Below are 22,836 nucleotides of genomic sequence, written 5' to 3'. Positions count from 1 at the left end.
GGTGATTATCCCCTTCACAAACTCCTGCACTGAAGCACCAGCCATGGACACAGATCAGCCTCATGGCCCTGGCAGCGGGTAAATCACATTTATAAACACTTTTAGACATGGAACTTTGAGGCATCTCCTGTGGCTGACAGGCCAGATGCCAGACAAGCAGCTCTGCTGGTCTTTGCCAGTATGTGACCACTTTGCAATGCCAGAGCGAGGTTTAAAACTCATTGGCTCTTGGAAAATCCCTCAGGACCTGTGCCAGGAGCACTGAGGTAGAGGAAGGGAGCAGGGACCTGGGACTCTTCTGTGGCACTGATATGGTGCAGCTCCACAAGGGAAGAAATAACAACATCCCTGGCCAAGGATTTAACAGCCACAGCAATCTAATCATCAGATTTATTGCAGGGGGAATTAGAAATGTATGATTTGATTTGGGTCCTTCATGGCAAGAAGGACATTGAGGTGCTGGAGCATGTCCAGGGAAGGGAATGGAGCTGGGGAAGGGTCTGGAGTGGCTGAGGGAGCTGAGGGAGCTCAGCCTAGAGCAAAGGGGGCTCAGGAGGGACCTTGTGGCTCTGCACAACTCCTGACAGGAGGGGACAGCCAGGGGGGGGTCGGGCTCTGCTCCAGGGAACAGAGACAGGAGGAGAGGAAATGGCTTCAGGCTGGGCCAGTGGAGGTTTAGGTTGGATATTGGGAAAATGTCTCTTCTGAAAGGCTTGTTCAGCAGTAGAGCAGGGCTGCCCAGGGCAGTGCTGGAGTCCCCATCCCTGGAGGGATTTAAAGCTGGATGGATGTGGCACATGGGGACATGGCTTATGGTGGCCTATGGCAGTGCTGGGGCAACAGTGGGACTTGATGATCTTAGAGGGCTTTTCCAGCTAAACTGTGCCTCTCTGATAATTTTAAAGCAAACTGAACACACAATTTCAGGAGTACATCCCAGTTTTGCACTGCAGTTTATTGCCTCCCGCCCCTCCACTCCCACAGGTACAGAAGCGAGAGAAGGAGGCGCACTGCCCAGCCGGGATGCTTATCCATAAACCCTTCTCCACACATAGCGGTCACTTGTGGTGCTATTTTACATGGGCACCACATTCCCTCAGCACGGCCATCCCACATTCCCGCTTCCCGAGCGGCGTCAGCCCTCACGGACTGCGTGAGGCGCGGCCCGGGCGGGAAGGGCCGCGCCTTCCGGCCGGACGCGTTCCGTGCCGGACGCATGGCGGCGCGGCGCGCCGGGGTGTGCAGCAGCGTTTCCCTTCCGCCGCCCCGCTCCGTGCCCGCCGCCGCCGCTCGGCCCGGGAGCGCTCCGGGACAGCCCCGCTGAGGGCGAAGGCTCGTAGGGAGGGCTGGATCTCTGCCCGACCGGCAGGGCTGCTCCTTTTCCCTAGCGAGGCTCAGCTCCTGCCGTCTCCAGGCCTTGCGCTGTGCCCGGCTGGAAATGCCGTGCGGGGTTCAGCGTGTATTCACCTAATCTGTGCTCAGCCCCTCGTTCTGAGGGGGACAAGGGTAATTGTCGCTTCTCCCCGGGGTCAGCGTGAGGGGGCGAGACACGCGGCTCCCCGGGTGCAGCTTTGGTGGTGATTTGTGCCTTCCCTCCCCTGCAGGCAGGTGATCCCGGCCGAGCCCGTCCGTGAGGGCGGCCCAGGAGCTGCTCGCCATGCCCACGGTGGTGGTGATGGACGTGTCGCTGTCCATGACGCGGCCCGTGTCGGTGGAGGGCTCCGAGGAGTACCAGCGCAAGCACCTGGCTGCCCACGGGCTCACCATGCTCTTCGAGCACATGGCCACCAACTACAAGCTGGAGTTCACGGCCTTGGTGGTGTTTTCATCCCTCTGGGAGCTCATGGTGCCTTTCACAAGAGACTACAACACACTCCAGGTACGGGGTGTGAACACTGAAGCAGTAAAACGTCGACATTTTTAAAAATCAGCCAACTGTGCTACCAAAGCAGGGTGAAGTTGTGTGATTTGGTATCATCCTGTGCACAACGTCTTGAATTGAGTGAGTTTGTCTTCATTTTAAGGGCAAGTGAAATGAGTGATTTCAAAGTTCAATCAGTGATTGAACTTTGCCAATTGCACCTTTGCAGGTGAGCACTGGGGTGTGGCTCATTGACTCTAAAATGGGATGGAGGTAAAAATGGGATGGAGGGAAGGGCTGCCTGATGAAGCTCCCCAAGTGGGTCTATGGTGTCACTGTTTTTATGTTCATTTATTGGTTTGCTCTTGATAAACAATGCAGCTGACAGGGCCATTTAGAAAGGCTTTGGAGAGAGAAGCTGCTGTTGAGAGTGTGTAGAGGTCAAAACAGTGCAATAGTGAGAATAAGTGATCTTAGGCCTCACAGATGTGGTGGGAAGTTGTGAGGAGGAAATGGGAAGGAGAAAGTCCAAGAGGGAAGTTTCACATGAGTGCAGTAAGGCACTGGAGCCTGTGAATCCAGTAAAATTTGTACATTTATATCTGACCCTCACGTGAAGGGGGAAATGACACATTGCTCTCTCAGGGCACCATGGTTTGGGTTTGTCCGTCGGGCAAAGAGATTTTTAAAGCTGTTCTCTGTTGTGTTTGCAGTTTAGCAGGAGGGTGCCACTGCATCCTCTCTGATTAGTTTTCACTTCCTTAAGAGTTCATTTGAGGAATTTTGCAAGCCAGGAGCCCAACCAGGCTCCTTTAGCAAGTTCATCTCACAGCTGCACCCTGATGATGCTGTGTTGAGTGTGAGGTTTTCATTTCTAGGAGAAAAGCTGCTTTATGGATGCAGATGTGAGTTTTGGATTTGTCACTCTCTCTCTGCCAAAGAGTTTTTGTGAAATAAACTCCTTGTGGTCTCTGCTCTGACACCTGTGAGGATTTTCTCAGCTGAATGTTTCCTGTTAGGTGTTGCCTCAGGTTTTCACTTTTTTAAGACATGCAAAGGTGTTTTTTCACTGTTAAAGAGCTGTGTTGATAACATTACAGTTCCTTGAAAGCCAGGAGTGCCTGCTGGGTGTGTCCTGGCAGGGATGCTCCCCCAGCAGTGACTGTGGTGTTTGTTTTTGCAGGAAGCCCTCAGTAACATGGATGATTATGACAAAACCTGTTTGGAGTCAGCGCTGCTGGGGGTTTGCAATATTGTCCAGCAGGAGTGGGGGGCAGCAATTCCTTGCCAGGTATGGCTGATTGATCTGGTTTAAGTTGACTGCATGTTTAGTTATCCCTGGCAGGGAGATTGGAACTTGGTGATGTTTAAGACCCCTTCCAACCCAAACCATCCTGTGATTCTGTGATTGATTCTGTCCTGTGAGTTGCACATAGAAATGTAAATGTAATTTGAAAGTTTGGAATGCTCTCAGGCATGCTTTGTGCAAAACCACAAAGAATTAGTATTTTGGCTAAACCTGCAGTATGAACAGAAGGTGATCTTTATAAAAATATTCAGCAACAAAAAAACCTGAGACTGTTTCCTGCCCAATGTGTTCTTTAGTGCAGTGGATTGTAAAACGTGGCTCAGGAGCACTGTTGTGCAGGCCTGGTGTTTGGTCTGGATGCAGTCTGCTGTCCCAGCAGCCTCAGTCCGTTTGGAAAGGGTGTAGTCCCACAGCAGGAGCCTCTCCCCTCCAGTCCTTCATGGTTTCCAGGGCTTTAACAATCCCAGCTCTCAACCAACAGCGTGGGGCTGCTGCTGCTGAGTGTGTTTTGATCTGACTTCTCTCCCAAATGAGTCATTTGCCATGCAGCCTCTCACACCCCCCATTCAGCCCTGCAAGCTCTCAGCCTTCCAAATCTGCTGCCTTTTATGGCAGAGTTTGCTTTAACCCTTGGTTTCTGAGACACTTGATTTAAGTTCAGCAATTTTGCAGCTTGGTGAGCTGGGAAGATGCCTAAAGCAATATTCCTTGAAGAGAAAAAGGATAGAGATTTATTGGTTAGGCAGGGTTTCATCATCCAACACGGGCAAAAGGCACCTTGGGACAGCAAACAACAAGAAAGATATGAAAACCAAGCAGAGATTAGACCTCAACTATTTTGTCTCTCATTTGTGCCATAGCTCATTTCACTGGCACTTCAGGTGCTGGGATGGTGGAGGGCACTGAGGAATGTACTGTGCAGCCTTGGAGTGGTGGAAAACATCACTGGTGAGCACCAGTTCTGAGGAGACTGTGAGAGAGGCTGAGGATGCAGGGAGAATACAAATCTGGATGTAGCAATTACACATGGAGTTTCAGCTGGATTTGATTTTCCTTACCTAGCAGCCAGAAATCATTCCTGCTGTTGCCATGCAGCATTGAAGGAGCAGCTCTTTTACTCCTCTGGAAGCTGGGTCACAGCTGAGTGTAAATAATCCCATTATTCAGTGTAATTAGTGCAGGTTTCCACAGGGATTGACTCTGGATGTGCAATTGAATGGAAAAGTGTGTGGTTTTGATATAGTAGTTCTGCTGCAAAATGGGAGCATAATGCAGCTGTATTTGCAAAGCATTAAGATCACTAATAGTACCCTTTTCTGAGGTTTCTGTGGCTTGTAGTGGAAGTTGAGTTGCTCTCCAGATTCTGCAGAAGAAATGGGCTTTATCATCCATCTGAAAATAAAGCTGGAGTCCTTGAGTCCAGCAGCAAGAGGCTGGTTTTTGGCTGTGTAGCCACTGTGCTTCTAGCGTGCATTTAAATATATGAGATTCAAATGTTGGTGCAATTGCCTAATGCCAAGAAATCATTTATTTACCATTCACACCATGTAAACCACGAGGGTTCAGTCTTCAATTTCTCCTTGATTGTGTGTGGGGTTCCTTCTGGAAATTTTGCCCAGCTCGGTGGAGGAAAGCCGCTGGGATAGGGAGTTTGGGTGGGAGCAGGTGCTGCAGGAAGGCTCCTGCAGTGTAGCTGGAAGTGTCTCACCGTCCCCGGTCCCCGCAGGTTGTCCTGGTCACCGACGGCTGCCTGGGCATCGGCCGGGGCTCCCTGCGCCACTCCCTGGCCACCCACAGCCAGCGCAGCGACAGCAACAGGTTCCCACTGCCCTTCCCGTTCCCGTCCAAGCTCTACGTCATGTGCATGGCCAACCTGGAAGAGGTGATGTTTTATTCTTTGTTCCATTGGGTAATTGTTGGTCTTGTCTGAGCTAACGGCCAGGTCAGCACAAAACATTCTGTTGATGTTCTTGTGCTTAAGGTTTAGTTGACATTCTGGTGCTTAGTTCTTGGGTGAAAGAGAATTTAAGTTTTATTATTGCACTGTTATTATCTACTGTAACTGCTTTATTACCATAGTCTTTATAAATCGTGTCAGTTTGTCCCTGGGGAATATTATGGAATTTTAATGTCTCTGTTTATATTACTACTGCATTAATTACGTTGAATGCTTTTGGGGCTCTTCTTAATCTACAGTTAAGTTCTTGAATAAATTACTCGTGTTGCAAAGATGCTTAACACTTAAGACACAGTAGCTGTGTGTAGAAATCTGAGAGGGGAAAACTGAAGTCTCCAAGCCAGTGTTCAAAACATCTTCCCTTAGTTTTGAAGGAAAGGTGTCAATTTTCTTCCTCCTTTCTCTTTCTCTTGCAAATTTCAATCCCAGCTTTAAAAATCTTCACAGGAGTCAGAATTCTGCTGCATAAACATTTGTTTAAAAAGAAGCCTATTTGACTAATATTCATTAGATTAAGTTTTATTAATAGCATTGCTTTTGATTTGACACCTGTATTCTTGTGTCCTTCACAGAAGGGTTTTCTGCAAAGGCATCAGTTAGATGCCTTGCTTCATGGTCTCTGTCAAGGATGACTCTTTTGATTAAGCTGGTGGATTGAAGCACTGTTAACATCTCAAAATAACTGAGAAAATATTTAAAATAAATATTTAAAATAAATCATCTATTTCTGATAAGTAATAAGAGAACATTGCCAGGGAGACAAAGAATGTTGATTTATTTGGAAAGGAGAGAGAGAGAACAAAAAATCATGGGAGCATCCAATCAGATGCTTTTTGCTGTGTTGTGTATATTTTCTTTAAAAATACTGGTTAGTACAAAAGAGACTAAAAAGAACACTCAGCAAAAATATTTCCCTTTCTTTTTCTACAGCTTCAAAGCACAGATTCCTTAGACTGCCTGGAACGGCTCATTGATTTAAACAATGGGGAAGGGCAGATTTTCACCATTGATGGCCCCCTGTGTCTGAAGAATGTGCAGTCCATGTTTGGGTGAGCACACTTGTAGATAACAGACCTTTGGGAAGGTCTCCAGTTGGTATCTCAAAAGGAAAACAAATACAATAAGAAATCTGGTGATATGAGATGTTCTAATTAAATTCTTTATTTTTTAATCTTGTTAACTGTAATTTCATCTTGGCCTTCACTGGTTATGGTCAATATTTATTTAGTCATTGTAACCAAACTGTAGGATCTGTTTATGCTTGGCAGATAAAAGACAGTAATTTCCATAATTACTGTTCATTTTCCATGAGTGGGATAATGCTGCTTTGTTTCATGATTTAGCAACACAAGAACTATTGAATTAACTGTAGTTTAAAAAGTTTTGGGAGCTAAATTAGTGTGCTTTAGACAACCTATTTTCATTTAATATGTATTATGTTTTCCTTAATAACTGTCTTCTAGAAAGCTAATAGACCTGGCTTATACACCATTCCATGCTGTCCTCAAGTGTGGCCACTTAACATCTGATGTGCAAGTATTTCCCAGACCAGAGCCTTTCATTATAGATGAGGAAATAGACCCCATTCCTAAAGCAATTAATACAGGTAACAAATCTTTGATTGCTTTTTTACTAAAATCCATTTGATTTCTGCTCTTTCACTACCACCTCTCATCCTGTGGAGTTATTGCCTCATCTACTTTGTCTCTGCAAGGATCAGTCTCTGATTGTGTAATTTTTTGGTGTATGTGTGACACCAGGGAACAAAAATATCATCCTGCTTCATCCATGTGTACCTGGCTAAAGGGCTGCAGTAGGGTAGAGGCACTTTCAGAGCTCAGGGTGACAACTCCTAGGGGTAGAGACTGGGAGACAGCCACAGGTTGCTTTCCATGAACGTCCTCATAAGCTTCAGGGAAGAGATTTTTAAAAACAACTGTACAAAGAAAAACCTTCCCAGCCCTCCTGTTAGTGGACACAGCTCCCATGAGTAGCAGGTATTTGCTTTTTCTCTTCTGGAATTTGTAAGACAGCAGTGGATTGTGTGCAGTGTAAATACCAAGGTGCTCAGTTCTGTAACTGTCCAGCAGCACAGCTCATGGGCAGCAGTCTGTGTGTGCTGAAAGTCATCTTCAAAAGTTGGGTGTTTTATGTATTTCTAACTTATTAACACCTTTGCACCCCAGTTCAGTAAGGGTTCTCTTGTGCTGCCTTTAGTCATTGCTTCAGAAAACCTGTTGGTGGTGATGTTAAATAGCCTCTGAATGCATTTCAGTTATTTCCAAATATGACTTAAACTGTCTTTAATCTGATTTAAATCTGTTGTCTCCCTGCAGATCTAGAAATTGTTGGGTTTGTAGATATTGCAGACATTTCCAGCCCTCCTGTCTTGTCCAGACACTTGGTACTGCCCATTGCACTTAACAGAGGTGAGCAAGTTGGGTTTAGTTCAGCAAAAACTACTTTAAGCTTCACTTGTAATGAGGTTTGGACAGGTTTTTTCACTTTATCAAAATACCAGATGTCATATTTCTGTGATTGCATTAAAATTAAAACCTTGACCACAAGCTCTCTTATTTTGCATACTGTGTTCTTTGTGAAGTTCATAGAGGGGCCAGGGTCCTTACAACATCATTATTAATAGAACATCTAAACATACAGTTCAGAATAATAATGAGCCATGAAAAATGTGATGCAAGATGAATATTTAATGCCCTTGAGTACAATGCAGTGGAACATTTATGTGTCATTATTGTGCCACTTTGCCCAAGCAGTTCATTCTGCAGCTGTTTGTTCTACAAAAGTATTAATTAACTCTTGGAGGCAGACAGTAAAGGGTGGTGTCATGGAAACAGATCTCTTGTGTTTGAATTTATTCTCATGTTTTCTCTTTGTTTGCTTTGATTCTTCCCCAGAGGGGGATGAGGTGGGACCTGGGATCACAGATGACACTGAAGATGAGAATTCAGCTAATCAGATTGCTGGGAAAATCCCCAACTTCTGTGTTTTATTACATGGCAGCCTGAAAGTGGAAGGCATGGTGGCTCTCGTCCAGTTGGGGTATGGAGCTGGATGTCTGCCTGAAAAATCTCTTACTTTGCTCATTTATACTTTATTTATAAATTATGCTTATTTATATCTGTATTCTGTGCAGTACTCTGCACTGCTAGACTAAGCTGTGGATTTGTAATTGCAGATTTGTTTCTGTCAGTACAAATTGCAAACATTGAGCCTCCACACAGTGAGAGGGAGGCACATTCTACGCAGAGAGGGGGAAGATTTTCAGCCTTTGAGGGTTTGCTCTTTTCCACAGGCCAGAGTGGTATGGAATGCTTTATTCACAAGCTGATAGCAAGAAGAAATCAAACCTCATGATGTCACTCTTTGAACCTGGTCCTGAGCCCCTCCCATGGCTGGGGAAGATGGCACAGCTTGGCCCCATTTCAGGTACTGGTCACACTCCTCTGAGTAACTCATAACCATTCTGTGTGAATGATCTCGGCAATTCTTGGTTGCTAAGCCTATAATTTATCTTTTCTCCCAGATGCAAAAGAAAATCCTTATGGAGAGGATGACAACAAGAGCCCTTTCCCTTTGCAGCCCAAGAACAAGCGCAGCTATGCTCAGAATGTCACTGTCTGGATCAAACCCAGTGGCCTCCAGGTAATGAGCCAGGTTGTGCTGCTTTACCTGGAGCAGCAGGAGCCATCTCAGCAGGAACTGCAGTCTGTGCATGTCTTGCCCATTTAGAGTAATTGCTTTATTGCTTTTCTTTCATTTTTATAAACACTGCCTCTTTACAATGTCATGATTAAAATGCAATCAGAAAGCATAGCTTGTTTAATGAGAGTTGTGTCTCCAGTGGAGCATCTGGCTTGGTTTATTTGATTTAGTATAATTACCAGTTATGTTTCTGCCTTTGTGAGCTGCAGTTTTGTCAATGGTCAGGATAATTTATCCATAAAGAGTTGGGGGTTGTTCTGCAGCTTCCCCCAGAAGCTGGCAAGATTTTTGGTTTTTTTTTTTTTCTCTTTTCTGCAGACAGATGTACAGAAGATCTTGAGAAACGCAAGGAAACTCCCTGAAAAAACACAGACCTTCTATAAAGTGAGTAACATTCCAGGCTGGCTAAGTTTGCTCCACAGTGATGGTGGTGCATTTGACAGAGGAGCCACAGTGTGCTCTGTTCAGGCTTGCAGTGCTCTGCAATAACTTACAGGCTGGTTAGGTGAGACAAGGGGGTCTCATTTCAATAGTCTGGCACTACATTTTGTGGCACAGATGTGTCATGTCTACAAGTGCCCTCATGACCTCTGCTACTTCCATGGTGAACTTCTATGCTGTTGTCCAGGCAGAAATGAACAGGGATCAGAGAGGAATAGGAACACAGATGTCATTCTGAGTCTTGAAAATGTCTCCTCCATTTCATCTACAACTGAAGCAGAGAAAGACAAAGTTCCAGGCACATTTGGCCACACTATAATGATCCATAACCAGACTGTAGCTGGAGGTAATTATTCCTCTTGCAAGCTTAGTGCTGAAGCAGTTTGGTATTGCGGCCTCCAGAGACCTGAAGAATGAATACCCTGCCTAAGTGCACATAAGCACTGTTCAGTTTATAGGGAAGAAAAATCAATGTGTCTACATTTTACTGGACACTGTGGTCAAAGGCAGCAGTCAGTCAGTGAAGCCTAAGCTGGAGCCCTGCTGGGACACAGACAAAGCAGGCAGGTACAATAGCTGAATGCACAAAAGGAAGAAGTGGAGGTTTATAGGGAAGGATCAAGGGAAGACCACTGTCATCTTCAGCCCTGACTTTGTCTGCGAGCAGCTGGGCACTTTCCAGCAGCTGCACTGTGAGTAACATCACCTTTAAAAACTGATACAAGAAACCCACGTTTGATGTTGAGGCTTGGAGTGGCTTTAAAAGGGGTTTTGTGTCTTTGCAGGAGCTGAACCGTTTGCGAAAGGCAGCTCTGGCCTTTGGCTTCCTGGAGCTGCTGAAGGGCGTGGCAGACATGCTGGAGCGGGAGTGCACGCTGCTGCCCGACACCGCCCACCCCGACGCCGCCTTCCAGCTCACACATGCGGCCCAGCAGCTCAAAGTGGCAAGTACTGGGGCCTCGGAATACGCTGCCTATGATCACAACATTGCTCCTCTGCAGACTGACTTTTCCAGCAGCAGCACTGAGAGAATGTGAAGCCTCCATTTTGGGAGCTTCTCTAGATTAAGGCTCAAGCAGTTCAGATTTTCTTCTGGCCTGTTCAATCACTGTTTGAAGACCTTCCTATCCAAACCGGGAAGTTTTGCATCAGTGCTCTCTAAACAAACGTAGCTCATTTGTGGTGGCTGTTAGTCAGACCTGGAAACTGTGGAAAGTGTCCCAAACCCAGTGGTGGTGTTGGATGATGGGTGGAAGTTATCTAGTACATGTGAGGAGAGAAAAAAATGCCGTTGGCAGCTCTTGGATTTTGGCCTTCCCAAAATGTAGTTACTACACAATTGAACTTGCTGGTGAAAGTATCCTAAAAGGCAGCTACTACACTTTACACATCAACTTGATTAGTCCAAAGAAAGGTGTGAGAAGCACCCTGCAAGATCAGATACAAAACTGATTTTGGGGTGTTGGCCCTGACTTTATGCCCAACTTGACAGACAGTTTGTACTAAGCATTATCACTTGCATTGCAGTGCTTTTGCTTCTGAAACTTGATCTTGGGACACATGTTTTTTTTATTTGCATAATACAAATAAAGAGTTACTCTTCATGAAAATTTAAGTTGGATTTGTTCCATTTTCATAGCAGGCCCAAAAGACTGACCTGGTGAAGGCTCAGGTCCCAGCTGTTTATCTCAAGTTAAATATCAAATTATACAACTTCTCAGGAAGTCGTATAATTTGAAAGAACAAACAACTGAACTAAAACAAAATTTGGTTGTAAATCTTTATTAATAGAAACACATTCTTTCTGAAGGACTAAAATTCAGTAGTGTAAGATCCATGACAGCTTGCACTAGGTACCACAATTTCACTGATGAATACATACGGATTTCATAACAGAGGTTTAAATGCCCAGAGAAGAAATCAAAGTATGAAAGTGATCCTTGCTGTTCTGTTACTCAGCTAATTCAACCCTTTCACATACTTCAAACATAGGTACAGTGTGTGCTAAGTGAAATATTGTGTAAATAGTGCTCAACTCTCCTGAGTAAAGTAGGCTGTGCTTCTCCCAAAGAGAAGTTGTATCACGCCTCTTGTTGACAGAACACAATTTGTGAAATGCAGCATGGAGCTTGTACTGCTTCTATGCTAGTCTCCTCATAACACTATTTCATTTACAGTAACAAGCACTGGGTCCATATCACAAACCTTCTGTTTGTTACTTTTAATATATATAAAATAATTTTCTGGAGGGTTCATATTGTTTTACAATAGAAAAAGATAAATAGTAACATGGCACTAAGCTAATCTCAGCTTGTGTCTGTTCTGGATTGCTGGCATTGCTCTGCAGTGCCTGGGGCAGTAGCAGTTGGGAAACAACCTGTTCATAACCACAGTGCAGTTTGAACTAAACTTGCTGTACCTTTCTAAACTGGGTTAAGGAGGCCAGAGGAATCTGGGATCAGCTACAGGAGGCTCAGTGTGAAGGATATGCTGAAATAAAGTCAACTGAGTCAGAGGTTTCCAGGTGAGACAGCAGATGACCTGAAACGTGGGGGGAACCTCTCTTTGGTGGTGGTGGTGGTTAAAGCAAGCAAAGAGAAAAGGGTCCTTCAAACCCTGTGTGGGACCTCCCTTACTAAGATTTGATATGCGCTATCTAAATAATACAGTTTGTTTGAGCCCCCTGTACCATCCCCCCAGGAGCCAGCCAACCATACACACCAACTTCTCTGCTGCACCCCTAAATGCAGGTAGAAGAGTGACTTTGCTGCCTTGCTGAAGGCTGTAAATACAGGAGCCACAGCTCTGCCAGGATGGATCAGAGGGGCCCTATGTCCCATGAGAATTCCACATTCTCCTTTTGCATGGGTTGGATGGAGTTCTGTTGGGGTTCACGTGCCAGGAAAGCTGGTACCTATGTTCCCTTGTTTTGTTACATTTCAGTGCTTGCTCTACCAACCAGGAAAGCATTTCTGCCCTCAGTGGCAGCTTCCTTTCCCTAATGACTGGACAGGATGTGTTGCTACAGGAATACACATTGCTATGGTCCACACAGAGCTCCTATTCTGTTAAGGCTCAACTAGAAACAGACTAAGTTGGTAGCATTTAAATCAGCATTAGCTACTTCCAGTTTTAATTCTGTACCATCAATAATGCTGCAGAAGAAAAGGGGGGGTATATACTGAGCAAGTTTATCCCAGTGGTTGATAAACACCCAAACAGTGGCCTCAGACTGTGCCTCCTCCTGCCATCAAGATGCCTCCCAGGAACAGCACAGGCCAGCAAAGAGCATATCCCACTTCAGAAGCCCTATCTGCATGCAATATTGAAAGAGCAAATCTCCAATTAAAAGATAAACATTATTTCTAGTTAGTGCTGCTCCACTGATTATAAGCATATCATATGCAGATAATAGGATTTCTTTCTAATATGCTGGTTGACAGGATACAAGTTTAAATGTTCAATGGTAAATGCCATGCATAGATGATGGAAAGGGAACAAAATCCAATATAAGGGAATGTTACCTGAATTCACTATGAAATCATGAAATCTAGCGTGGTCATTTCATTTTACAAAATTCTTGAATTACAGTGAGTAAAACCGTAAGAATTAGAGGCTTATCTTGTCCCCAAGTGAGATAAGAAATCATTGCAGTCTTGCTTCACTTCATCTTTCTCTTCTTTGGTCCAAGGTGCTGTTTCCTTTGCTTGTAGAGGTAACGGAAGTTTACAAATACCCCTGGAAAAGAATGAAGTGTTTAGGTAGGACATCACTGCGTCTTTTTATGCTAAATGGCTGTACCAGATCTAAAGGAAAAACAACAGAACCCAACTAACCCAACCACCACACAACAAAATAAATTATTTAGGGGTGTGTGTAGCAGTGAAAGCTAATGCAAGTGTTTTTCTTGCTGGCTGAGGCAGGAGTTGCTGCACAGGCTGTTTGGCAAAGAGCTGCTTAGAAGGTTTGTTTGTCACCTTTAACAAGTTGTGACACCAGCTGTGCAGATCTAAGGAGGATGAACCAGGTATTTCAGAGTGAAACTCAACTGAAGGGTGGCTTTAAGCAATGTCTGTGAGCAGGAGAAATCTAGTGAAAGTTCAGTTTAAAATTCTCGGTTAGATTGTGGGGAGTTGTGGATACCCAGCGTGGGTGTGGGTACCAGGAATTTAAATTGTGTTTACAAATGTTACACCAGAAACCAACTATGTCTCAAGCAGGTTTTCTTCTTTAAATACACTATTTAAAGAGAGTTCTAGATTGTTTCCTGGGAAAACGTGATTTCATGTTGCATTTGTGATTATATTGCAAGATTTAACCAAATTACTTAAATTTGAAATTATGTTTAGATTGCCAGTACATCACTCTAGAGGTCAAATACCCCCTAAAAGGTGAAACTAAGTGTACTATGGTTATAAACACATGTAAAAATTATTCCTTTGACCGAACTTTACACTGCTAATTTGTTACCAAGATCACCTTTTTGGGGGCTAATCAGAGCTCGTTGGAGGTATGTTCCCCTCCATCACTGACAAATTTACATGAACAATCCACAAGGATAACACTTGAACCTCAAGCAATTTTGTGTTGCCATGGTCCCCAAGATGCAGGAATTTCATTTTCTTTGAAAAATCAAGTTATTCAGGGGAAGCTTTTTATTTCAATATTGAGAAATAGAATTAAATACTTACCTAAAAACAAGGCTATAAGATATATTTGAAGCACAAATGGAAACTGGATTGTGACATTCAGTGGATTTGGCAATCCCAGGCTAAATTTCCCTGTTTCACTGAAGATTGGAATGGATTGAACAATACAGACAGCTGAAAGCAGAAGGCCACCATCATTACCAAGTACAGATAAAATATATAATTACCCAGCCCACACCAACTATTTCAGCATAGTCCCTTCTAATTTGCCAGTGCTGATTAATGACAGCAATTTTGAAGGTGTTGAACATGCAGAAGGGTGGGAAGCACCTGCCTGAGGGGGTGCAGCAGGGAGCCTTCCTGGTGAGACTCTGTTCTCAGGCACAGCTGCAGCCCCAGGGCCTGTGCCAGCAGGATTTGCCATCCAGAAATACCCCCAGCAATGAAACAAGCACACTCCTCCCCTTGCCTGGTGTTGGGCAATGCCCAAAGCTCCTCCTGGCTCACAGACATGGGTTTGCAACACAGGAATAAGCCCCTGCCTGTCCTCTGCACTCATTTACAAGATAATATCAAGACCTGGGAGCTCGTGTGAACCCAGGCCAGGCTGAGCAAGTCAGGCCCAGCAGACAAAGGTTTGGTTCAGCAGAGGGAAGTGAGCACTGGCCTCCTGTGCAGCCTGTTCTTGTTCAATTTGTTCATGCAACCCATCATTGCCTTTACTTGCCCCTCCAGAAAGGAAGTCTTTCCTCCAAAAGGAAGACTTTGCATCAAATTGAAAATAATATTTGATTCAGTATGAAAGACAAAATGCTTATATTTGGTTCACCTCAAAGCAAATCTATTTATCTGTTGTTCTATTTTACTATTTTAAGTCCAGCTGCCAAAAAAAGAAATTTAGTTATTTTCCCAGCCTTGAATTCATTATTTAGTAAACTGTTTTAAGGAGATACCTTCTGCCAAGCCCCCTAAGGGGTAGAGAGGGATCCAGGCAGTGTAACGGAGCCAGGTGAGTGGTTTCCATTCAATTCCAATGCAGGAAAGCATGTAATAGGGATACCTACAGTGTGAGAGAAACAAACACTTGAAAATGGAAACTACTGCTAGAATTGGTCTTGTGTATAAACACTGTGTGCTCAACACAATTCCCAAATGACACAAGAATATTCAAGGCATTGTCCCTGTGGATGATGATGGACACACAGTCATTGGGCAGTTTACAGAGCTCATTCTGAACACAGGCATGAAGGCAACTCCTGGCTGCCTAATAAACCCTTCAAAATAACTTCAGTTCAAAGATAAAGGCCTCATTTAACAATGGAAACTCAGCACCAAAGAAATAAAGCCACAGGGCAGTATCACTTTCAGACTCCAGCTCTGCCTTAGCTTTTGGCAGATGAAGGAAGGCTGTGAACAGTCCATGACTCAAGGACCCTCTGGGGCCGACTCTTCCAAAAAATACAAAGATCAAAATCTTCTTTCTTGGGAACAACCACTTTGTTCTGTGCACACTTGGTAGGAGGAAAATCCCACCAACCTGAACAGCTCAATGATACTCCAGAAATAAAATATGAAGAACACCACAGGTTTGCTCTGCATTTCCTCCAAGGTTCCAAGGATAACAAATAAAACGAAGTTTCTTCCGAATATCTATTAAAGAAAAACATATTAAGGAACATTCACTCTTCATCAGAAGGAAGGGCAAGTCCTTGCTGTCAGAAACACAAGATATCTACTCCTCACACATCTGAGCACACAACTAACTCGGAGCTGAGCTGTGACCTGCTTCTTACAAGTAAGAATCTTGCCCTGTATTTAGGTACAATCCAAGGGATCCAGTCTCAAATCAGCCATCCTCATTTTTATGCACAACAACCACAACCAGGATAAAAAGGGCACTGGCACCAAATCAAAATCATGTACTTTTATCAGCTTCTTGCTTTTGCTGTCCTGCACTCCCTTACCCAGGTGATGGAAGGAGACAGACAGCCTGTCACAGCCAAGACTGGGAAGCATGGGTTCCTGCCTTGCGAATAAGAAATCCTCTAGTCCAGTGCCAGTGAGGTTGCATCACTTATTTTAGGAGAGTCTCAACACTTGTGTAAAATAAACATTTACTTTAAGCATAAGAGCAAGGAGAAGAATTTAGAAATACAACCTGCACTACAGAAGGGATCAGCGGTGATTTGACCAGTCCTATTAGTGAATTCATGATCTCCATTAATGCCAGGGTCTGACAGAAATACATCATATCAGAAATAGTGTGAAATGTGTCATAGAAGGAATCTGTAAGACACAGAAAACCAACTGTTTTAGAGAACAAATGAATTTCCATGCTCAGGAAGCTGGTGCAGCAGCACAGCTTGTGATAACAGGATTCTAGCTGTATTTGAGAAAAACATGATGCATAATTACATAAGTTCTTTATAGGCCTTATCTTGAACTCACAGCAGCTGGGGCAGAAACACTGCTCCATTTCACACACAGAAGGATCAAGAGCTATTTCAGTAATTGCTTTACAAAAATGGCAATAGTGCTGTACCTCAACAGAATGGATTGTTCTTGCTTCAAAAACAAAATATTCTGTCCAGATCGTTTTCAAAAACATTAACATTGCAGTCAGTGAGACATTTTGCTTCAGCTGATTTTGTTAGAAGTGATCCTGGCAGAGCACAAGTATCATTCACAGAGTACACAGCTGTGACTTACAAGGGGACAGTATTTTCCTGCCCTTGACACTTTGATGACCTTTGAAAGGCTTTCGTTGTGCTCTTTGGCATTGCACTCGTGGTTTAGTTCCTAAATATATCTCCCTTTAGATTTTGCCATTTAAAAGGTCTTAAAAACAACACTGAAAATCAACTCAAACCCTCCAATATAAATAAAATAGTGCTCATTACTTGCCTTTTCCTAAGATGAATAGTCGTACTGTCATGTTCACAAAAATCCAAGAGAATCCCAAAAACTGTACAAGATTATACATGATCAGGTATCCCTTCTTCAGGTGTTTGAAAGCTAAAATCAGTAATAAACACATCAGGTGAGCAGAGTACAATGGTAAAAGAGCTGCAAACCAGGATTTCTGAGAATAAAGCTTATAAGGAAAAGGGAAGTTATTGACTGTGATAAAAGCATTGTTGGGTGCACTGGGAGTTCTGCTTTTGCCATCATCTGCCAGAACTCCAGAACTTGCTAGTCAGATTTTTGACATTCCTTAGAAACTTCAGTCCATTTTTATTAAATTTCTAATAGCTCACAAAGCAAAGATCCCCTCCAAGACACCCCAAGCCACTCAAAACTCCTTTAGAGTCAAGGTTCACAAAGTGTGAACAAACTTCCTAAATCCCACTTTACCCACTAAAAAGATGCAGTTACTTACGGTCTTTTGGGACTCTGGATTCTATTTTCATTTTGTTAATCTTTTCTTCTTCCTTAAGATGAAGGATAAGGTTTTAAAGACTTACTGTAATTAGCAAGTGATTTGTTAACTATACTACTGCAAAGCTGGTGGGTTTAAAACTCAGCCAAGCAGACAGTAGCTAGAAGGTTTAAATTTTCACCAGCATAAACCAGAACATTCATCATCCAGAAATTATAGTACAGTAAAAGCCAGAGGGTGTTAACCAGTTATCCTGCCCTCACTGTGTGGTTTGTTCTAGTAATTAGATGCTTTGGCTGAAAGAGCCTCTGCTTTCTGTGTTAATTCTCAGTTATGACTGTGCTGTTTCTTACATGATCCACCAGCAACCTGAGGAGAACAGAGAACATCCAGCCCAGGTTCTCTGCCTGTCTTTCCCAAAGCTCCTGGGCCTTGGCACTGCAGTGCCCCTCTCTGCTCCCTACTAAGCTCATGGCTGCAGAGGGGAACAGGGCAGTGTTTGTTGTAAAAGGGATTTGCAGGAATGTGGTCTGTTCAAGCCTTTTCCAAGTCCATCTTGCACCTCCCCACTCAGTAAGCTGTTCAAGCTCACCAGATGGTGGGAATGCACCAGCAGAGCCAGCCAGGGCTCAGGAAAGCCTCAACAATCCCTGCTTCCCGCACAGACAATGTCCAGGACTCGCTCCTTTGGGCTCCACATGGCAGAGTGACATGATCCTCTGTGGATCAGCACACCAGGCAAGGGGCACATGCAAGGAGCCAGCACACAGCCTCCAGTTCCAGTTCTAACCAGAAACGTGCCTATTTCCAAATCCCCACTTACAATTTGAACCACTTAATTAAAAATGCGGGTGTTGAATGGTGGGTGCTGCTGCCTACTATCTGTTCCCAACAAACCTCTCCTGCAGAAAAGCACATTGGGTTGACATTCAGGCAGCACAGTCAGATCCCCACACAACACTCACCACAGCTGGCTCAGCGAGAGAGGCAAGAAAGGCTCCTTTTTGCAAGGGTTTATTCCAGCAGAGTATATCACATGTGGCTGAAGGGAACCCGGTGAGAAAGAAGGCAACCACTAGTGGTTGCAACCACTAGGCAGCTTAAGAAGGGGAAGAGGTGGGAGGCGGAGATAAGGGCAGGGCAGAGGGGGTTGGTCTCCTTAGCCACCAGTGGTACCAAGCCAGTGAGGGGACAGGGAAAGGGGAAACCAGGGGAAGTCCATGTGGGAGTCTGTCTTTCCCCCCAGGAGGACTAGTCTATGGTAAGAGAGAGTTCATGGGATGCGACACTTGGAACCAACTCTATATAGAACAGCAATAACAATCAGCATGCCAGAACTCCTGGTAAATGAAGAGTGCAGATTCAGGCACAGGAGAACAGCTGTCCTTGCTTTGTAAGTGGCAGCACAAGCTCCAGGTGCCCACAGGACTCACCTTTTCCTTCAGCTCCATCTCAGCATCCGACTCGTCCAACCAGCGGTCGAAATCGGGCGCCAGGAAGAGCGGGCGCTTCTCCTGCTTGGTCAGCCTCTCCCACCAGTTACTCTCTTTCTTCTGCACAGTGATGTTCAGCTGCCTTTGGGTCATCCTGCACACAGGCTGGGGGCAGACACATCAGCAGAAGTCCAATGAAACAAGCTCTGAGGCTGAGTTGGTAGCCAAGCTCCCCTTATCAAGGAGGCAGGGATGACACAACTGCTGCAGCACAAACGTCTCTCTGCCACCCAAGGCACGGAAGCAAAGGGCAGTCCAGTTGAAGATGGCAGCTGTGATGGCTGCATGACTTGATGAGCAGCCTGCCCATATCACAGCACCACTGCATCCCACCACAGAGCTAGCAGAGACCCCAGTGCCAGCCTTCTTAGACAGAACCCCTGATCTTGGCTTTACACCTTCTTGCACTTAGTACTGTGAGCCACCCACCTCCTGTAGCCAGCAGTAAAAATAACACTGCCAGCAGCCACAGGTACTTGTCTAAACAGGGGACCCCATGTGACCCCTGCTGCACCGAGAGAAGGAGCTAAGAGCCTTAGGGAATGCCTGGAGACAAGGTGAGCTGACAGAGCAAGCAGTGTGCTCACTGCCACCCCACAAGGCCTCTCCACCTGCACAGTGGCAGCCCAGAACCTCTCCATCTTTACAGTCCATAGCATTGTCACCTTGGAGCCCATGGCATTGTCACCTTGGAGCCCTTCTGACCACTGAGGCTGCTCCACATGGCACTGCCTGTCAGACCAGCTGAAACTGCTGCACAAGCTGCACTCCTAACAGAGCGCGTTACAGCAGCTCCGCTCTGTCAAGGCTGCTGGATGCTCCTCAGACATCTGAAGGCTGCTGCTGTAATTTACAGCTACTACAGCTCATCCTTGCCTGCCACAGGCCCCATTTCTCACTGCTGGCACCAGCAAGGGGAACTCATGCTGCACATCAAAACTAAAGGAGAAAAGCCTGGACTGTGATGCTGCCTGGTCCTGACCATCTGTAGCTACACAGAGTTCAGTCTGTTCTCCAGTCTCTCCACAGTGACTCAGAGTGACAACTTTTGGAAGGAGGCTCTGCAGAGGCAAGGACTTGCCTTCCAGGCCTGGCTCACAGCAGAGCCTGTGTCTGCCAGCACAGGAGACAGGCACCTCTCCCACACTGTGGGCCAGGCTGATGATAAGGCAGTGACCAGACCCTGGAACCAAGAGCTGTTCACTGTCTGCCACTCCACACCTGGCAGGAGCCACACCAGAAACATGCCTGCTGACAGAGCCTGGAAATTTCCCCTCTGATGGTCTCCTCCTTCTCCTTCCCTGCTGAGGAGCAGAGGTGAACAGTGGCTCCCAGTCTGACTGCAGCTCAGGAATAAGCAGCACAAATCCTGCCCCAGGAGCGAAGCCCAAGGTCTCCTGTGCCCCAGGCTCTGAGAGGTGGGGACAGACCTCACAGCCACCTGTGAGTAACACAGAGGGACAGCTCTTTCCACTCAGACTGCAACAGGGATTAAGGAAAGACTTCTCCAGCAGGAGCCACAACATATCACAGCCTAAGAAATCTGCTCAAGCCAGAAACACAAATTCTCCTGACTCTCTTTTGTCAAACTCAAAAGAAGCCATGAACATCACACTGACTGCACAATGTTCCCCCCTGACCTCCAGTCAAGGTTGCATCAGACAACACATTGCCAGATTCTCCTGTTATTTTGCTGCTTTAAATCCTTTCAAAAACTTAAAACTGCTGTGTAACAAGTGACAAGCAAGTGCTTACTCAAGCTGGTCCATGCAAGCACCAGCTCCAGTGAGGTGATTTGCATTAAAACAAGACAATGGCACACAGGACTGCCACAGAACTGGCTGTTACAGAGTTACCAGAAAAATTAAAACAGTATATTGGGAACTTTGTGCACAGCCATTTCCCTTTCAAGTTCTTCAAAATTTACTTTTTCTTTGCAAGAATTATAGAGGTAAAAATACCTACTTTAGGCTCGACTGGCTCGAGGAATTCGATCTCAAATTCATATATGTTGTCTCCTTTGGCACCGTGACCCTGGGCTAAAAGACAAGAATTGACAGTCAGTGTGGCTCCACACTGCAAAGGATGCTTTGTACACAGAAATATTCAGCACTTACTCACAGCACTTTCTTCGTGCCTTCCTCAGAGGCAAGAGGAAACCACACAATTATAGGGAAGACACCAAAGCCTTCCTTGGAGGGGCAGATGCAGGAGTCAGCAGCTAAAGCTGCTGCAAGTCTGCACCACGCTGGAAAAGGGTCCCTGCTGCAGGAAGCCAGTGTGTCAAATTCCCAAAAGAGGGGATCAAAAGGCTGCTCACAGATAACTCAAATCCAGCAGAAAATCTCCTGCTGGGGGATCCAGCCTCCACACAACAGAGTACCCAGGGAGATGGGTGCTGCTGGGTGAGTAGGAGGGTTATGTGGGGAGTCCTTCCCAGCGGCAGAAGGGCACTTATCATGGTTTGTTATCTCCCACATTGATCCTGTCCCCGGAAGGGCTCCAAAACTGCACACTGTGTTTAATTCCCACCCTTCCACGCCGTAAACTGATCCCAAAGAGAACATGATGTGCAACACCCTCCTATCAAATGGCCTGGCTGTGGCTCACCAAGGAGGCAGCAGCTCCTAATGAGACATCTTAAAAAATTCCGTGGTGCTGGAATGTGCATCTGTCCAGCTGCAAAAAACCCGTCTTTCAGGGCAAGATCTGCTTTATTTTCCAAATGGAGCACTAGTTCCTGATGTGGAGGCTTGATAAGAATTGCACACAAGGTCTTTGTGAAAGGAAAATTTGCTGTGAGTTATCTCCAGGGTTTGGCTGGCCCGGGATGGGAAGGATATATGGAAATTCCACTGGTATTTAAATATGGGGAGGTTGGGGTTTTCTTGTTAGATAAGATAGGGCCTGTTGTGGTTACCAGGGCTGGAACACAGAGGGCTGTGGGTGGGAATGTGGCGGATCCGAACATGCCCAGCACAGCGGCTCCTGCCACTGATAGGAACCAGGCACCGCGCGATGGGGACAAGGGGGACAGCCCCGGAGTGGGGGCCAGGCTGAGACCCCCCGATGGAGCTCCTACCTCTGAAGTGCAGGACATTATCGGTGATGGTGATGTCCGGGTTCTGCGGAGGGAGAACATGCATTAGGTGACAGCTCACGCACCCGCGGGGGCCAGTGCATCCACCCGAGGGGGTCCCGCCGCCCGCACAGCCCTCCCCGGACCGCCGAGCCCCGCTGCCGCTGTCACCGCGGGGATCCGCAGGTGCGCCACCCCTGGGGGTCGCGCAGGTGCTCCCCGCCCGCCGGTGAGTCTCCCCCGCAGGTGAGTCCTTCCAGGTGTCCTGCAGGTGATTTCCCCCGCAGGTGAGTCCTTCCAGGTGTCCTGCAGGTGATTTCCCCCGGGGTCCCCCAGGTGAGTCTCCAGCCACACCCAATTCCCCACAGGTGTCCCCGCCCGGCGTTCCCCAGGTGTCACCCCCGGGTGTCCGCAGATGTCCCCTGCCGGGTGTCCCCAGGTCAGTCCCCCAGGTGTCCCCGGGTGTCGCGGCCGTACCCGGACGTCGCTGAGGTCCACTCGCAGGAAGAGCTCGCGGTGCCGCTGTGCCCAGTGCACGTGCGGCCGCAGGCTGGGCCCCGCCATCGTCCCGGCCCGCACCGGCCCGCGGCGCCCCCGCGCCTGCGCACTCCGACCCCCGCCGGGCGGGCCCCGCGCCTGCGCGCGCCGCGGGGGGCGGGCGGCGCCGCCATGGCCGGGCGCCCTCAGGGGTTCGGGCCCTCCTCGGTGGGAGTCATTGAGCCACAGCGTCTGCTGGGCTGGGAAAACCCTCCCGGATCCGGTCTGACCATTCCCCAGCGCTGCCGAGCCCGCCGCTAAGCCATGCCCTCACATCCACGCGGCTTTGAAATCCCTTCAGGATGAGGACTCCACTGCTGCCCCGGGCAGCCTGTGCCAATGTTCAACAACGCTTTCTGTGAAGAAATTTTCACTGATATCCAAACTAAACCTCTCCTGGCACAACTT

The 22,836-nt window shown here is 46.4% G+C and overlaps 2 protein-coding genes across 2 annotated transcripts; one reads left to right on the top strand and one right to left on the bottom strand.

The window, feature by feature from the left end:
- Positions 1-1,236: 1,236 nt before the first annotated feature.
- On the top strand, positions 1,237-10,906 carry INTS14 (integrator complex subunit 14). The gene is made up of 12 exons (XM_036389419.1): positions 1,237-1,506; positions 1,605-1,879; positions 3,045-3,152; positions 4,897-5,052; positions 6,058-6,176; positions 6,591-6,733; positions 7,464-7,556; positions 8,043-8,187; positions 8,441-8,574; positions 8,672-8,790; positions 9,169-9,234; positions 10,077-10,906. Exons 2-12 carry the CDS (start codon positions 1,658-1,660, stop codon positions 10,326-10,328), a joined length of 1,557 nt encoding a protein of 518 aa, XP_036245312.1. The 5' UTR covers positions 1,237-1,506; positions 1,605-1,657; the 3' UTR covers positions 10,329-10,906.
- A 151-nt stretch (positions 10,907-11,057) lies between these two features.
- Positions 11,058-22,486, bottom strand: HACD3 (3-hydroxyacyl-CoA dehydratase 3). The gene is made up of 11 exons (XM_036389420.2): positions 22,369-22,486; positions 21,895-21,937; positions 20,778-20,851; positions 18,753-18,917; positions 17,320-17,371; positions 16,845-16,955; positions 16,099-16,226; positions 15,478-15,590; positions 14,894-15,000; positions 13,983-14,114; positions 11,058-13,029 (listed from the first exon to the last, which is right to left on the bottom strand). The coding sequence occupies exons 1-11, from the start codon at positions 22,453-22,455 to the stop codon at positions 12,953-12,955; spliced, it is 1,089 nt and encodes a 362-aa protein (XP_036245313.1). The 5' UTR covers positions 22,456-22,486; the 3' UTR covers positions 11,058-12,952.
- Positions 22,487-22,836: the final 350 nt, after the last annotated feature.

The sequence above is a fragment of the Molothrus ater genome, chromosome 13, assembly GCF_012460135.2.
Source record: "Molothrus ater isolate BHLD 08-10-18 breed brown headed cowbird chromosome 13, BPBGC_Mater_1.1, whole genome shotgun sequence".
NCBI classification, from domain to species: domain Eukaryota; kingdom Metazoa; phylum Chordata; class Aves; order Passeriformes; family Icteridae; genus Molothrus; species Molothrus ater.
This window is presented reverse-complemented; position numbering and strand designations above follow the sequence as displayed.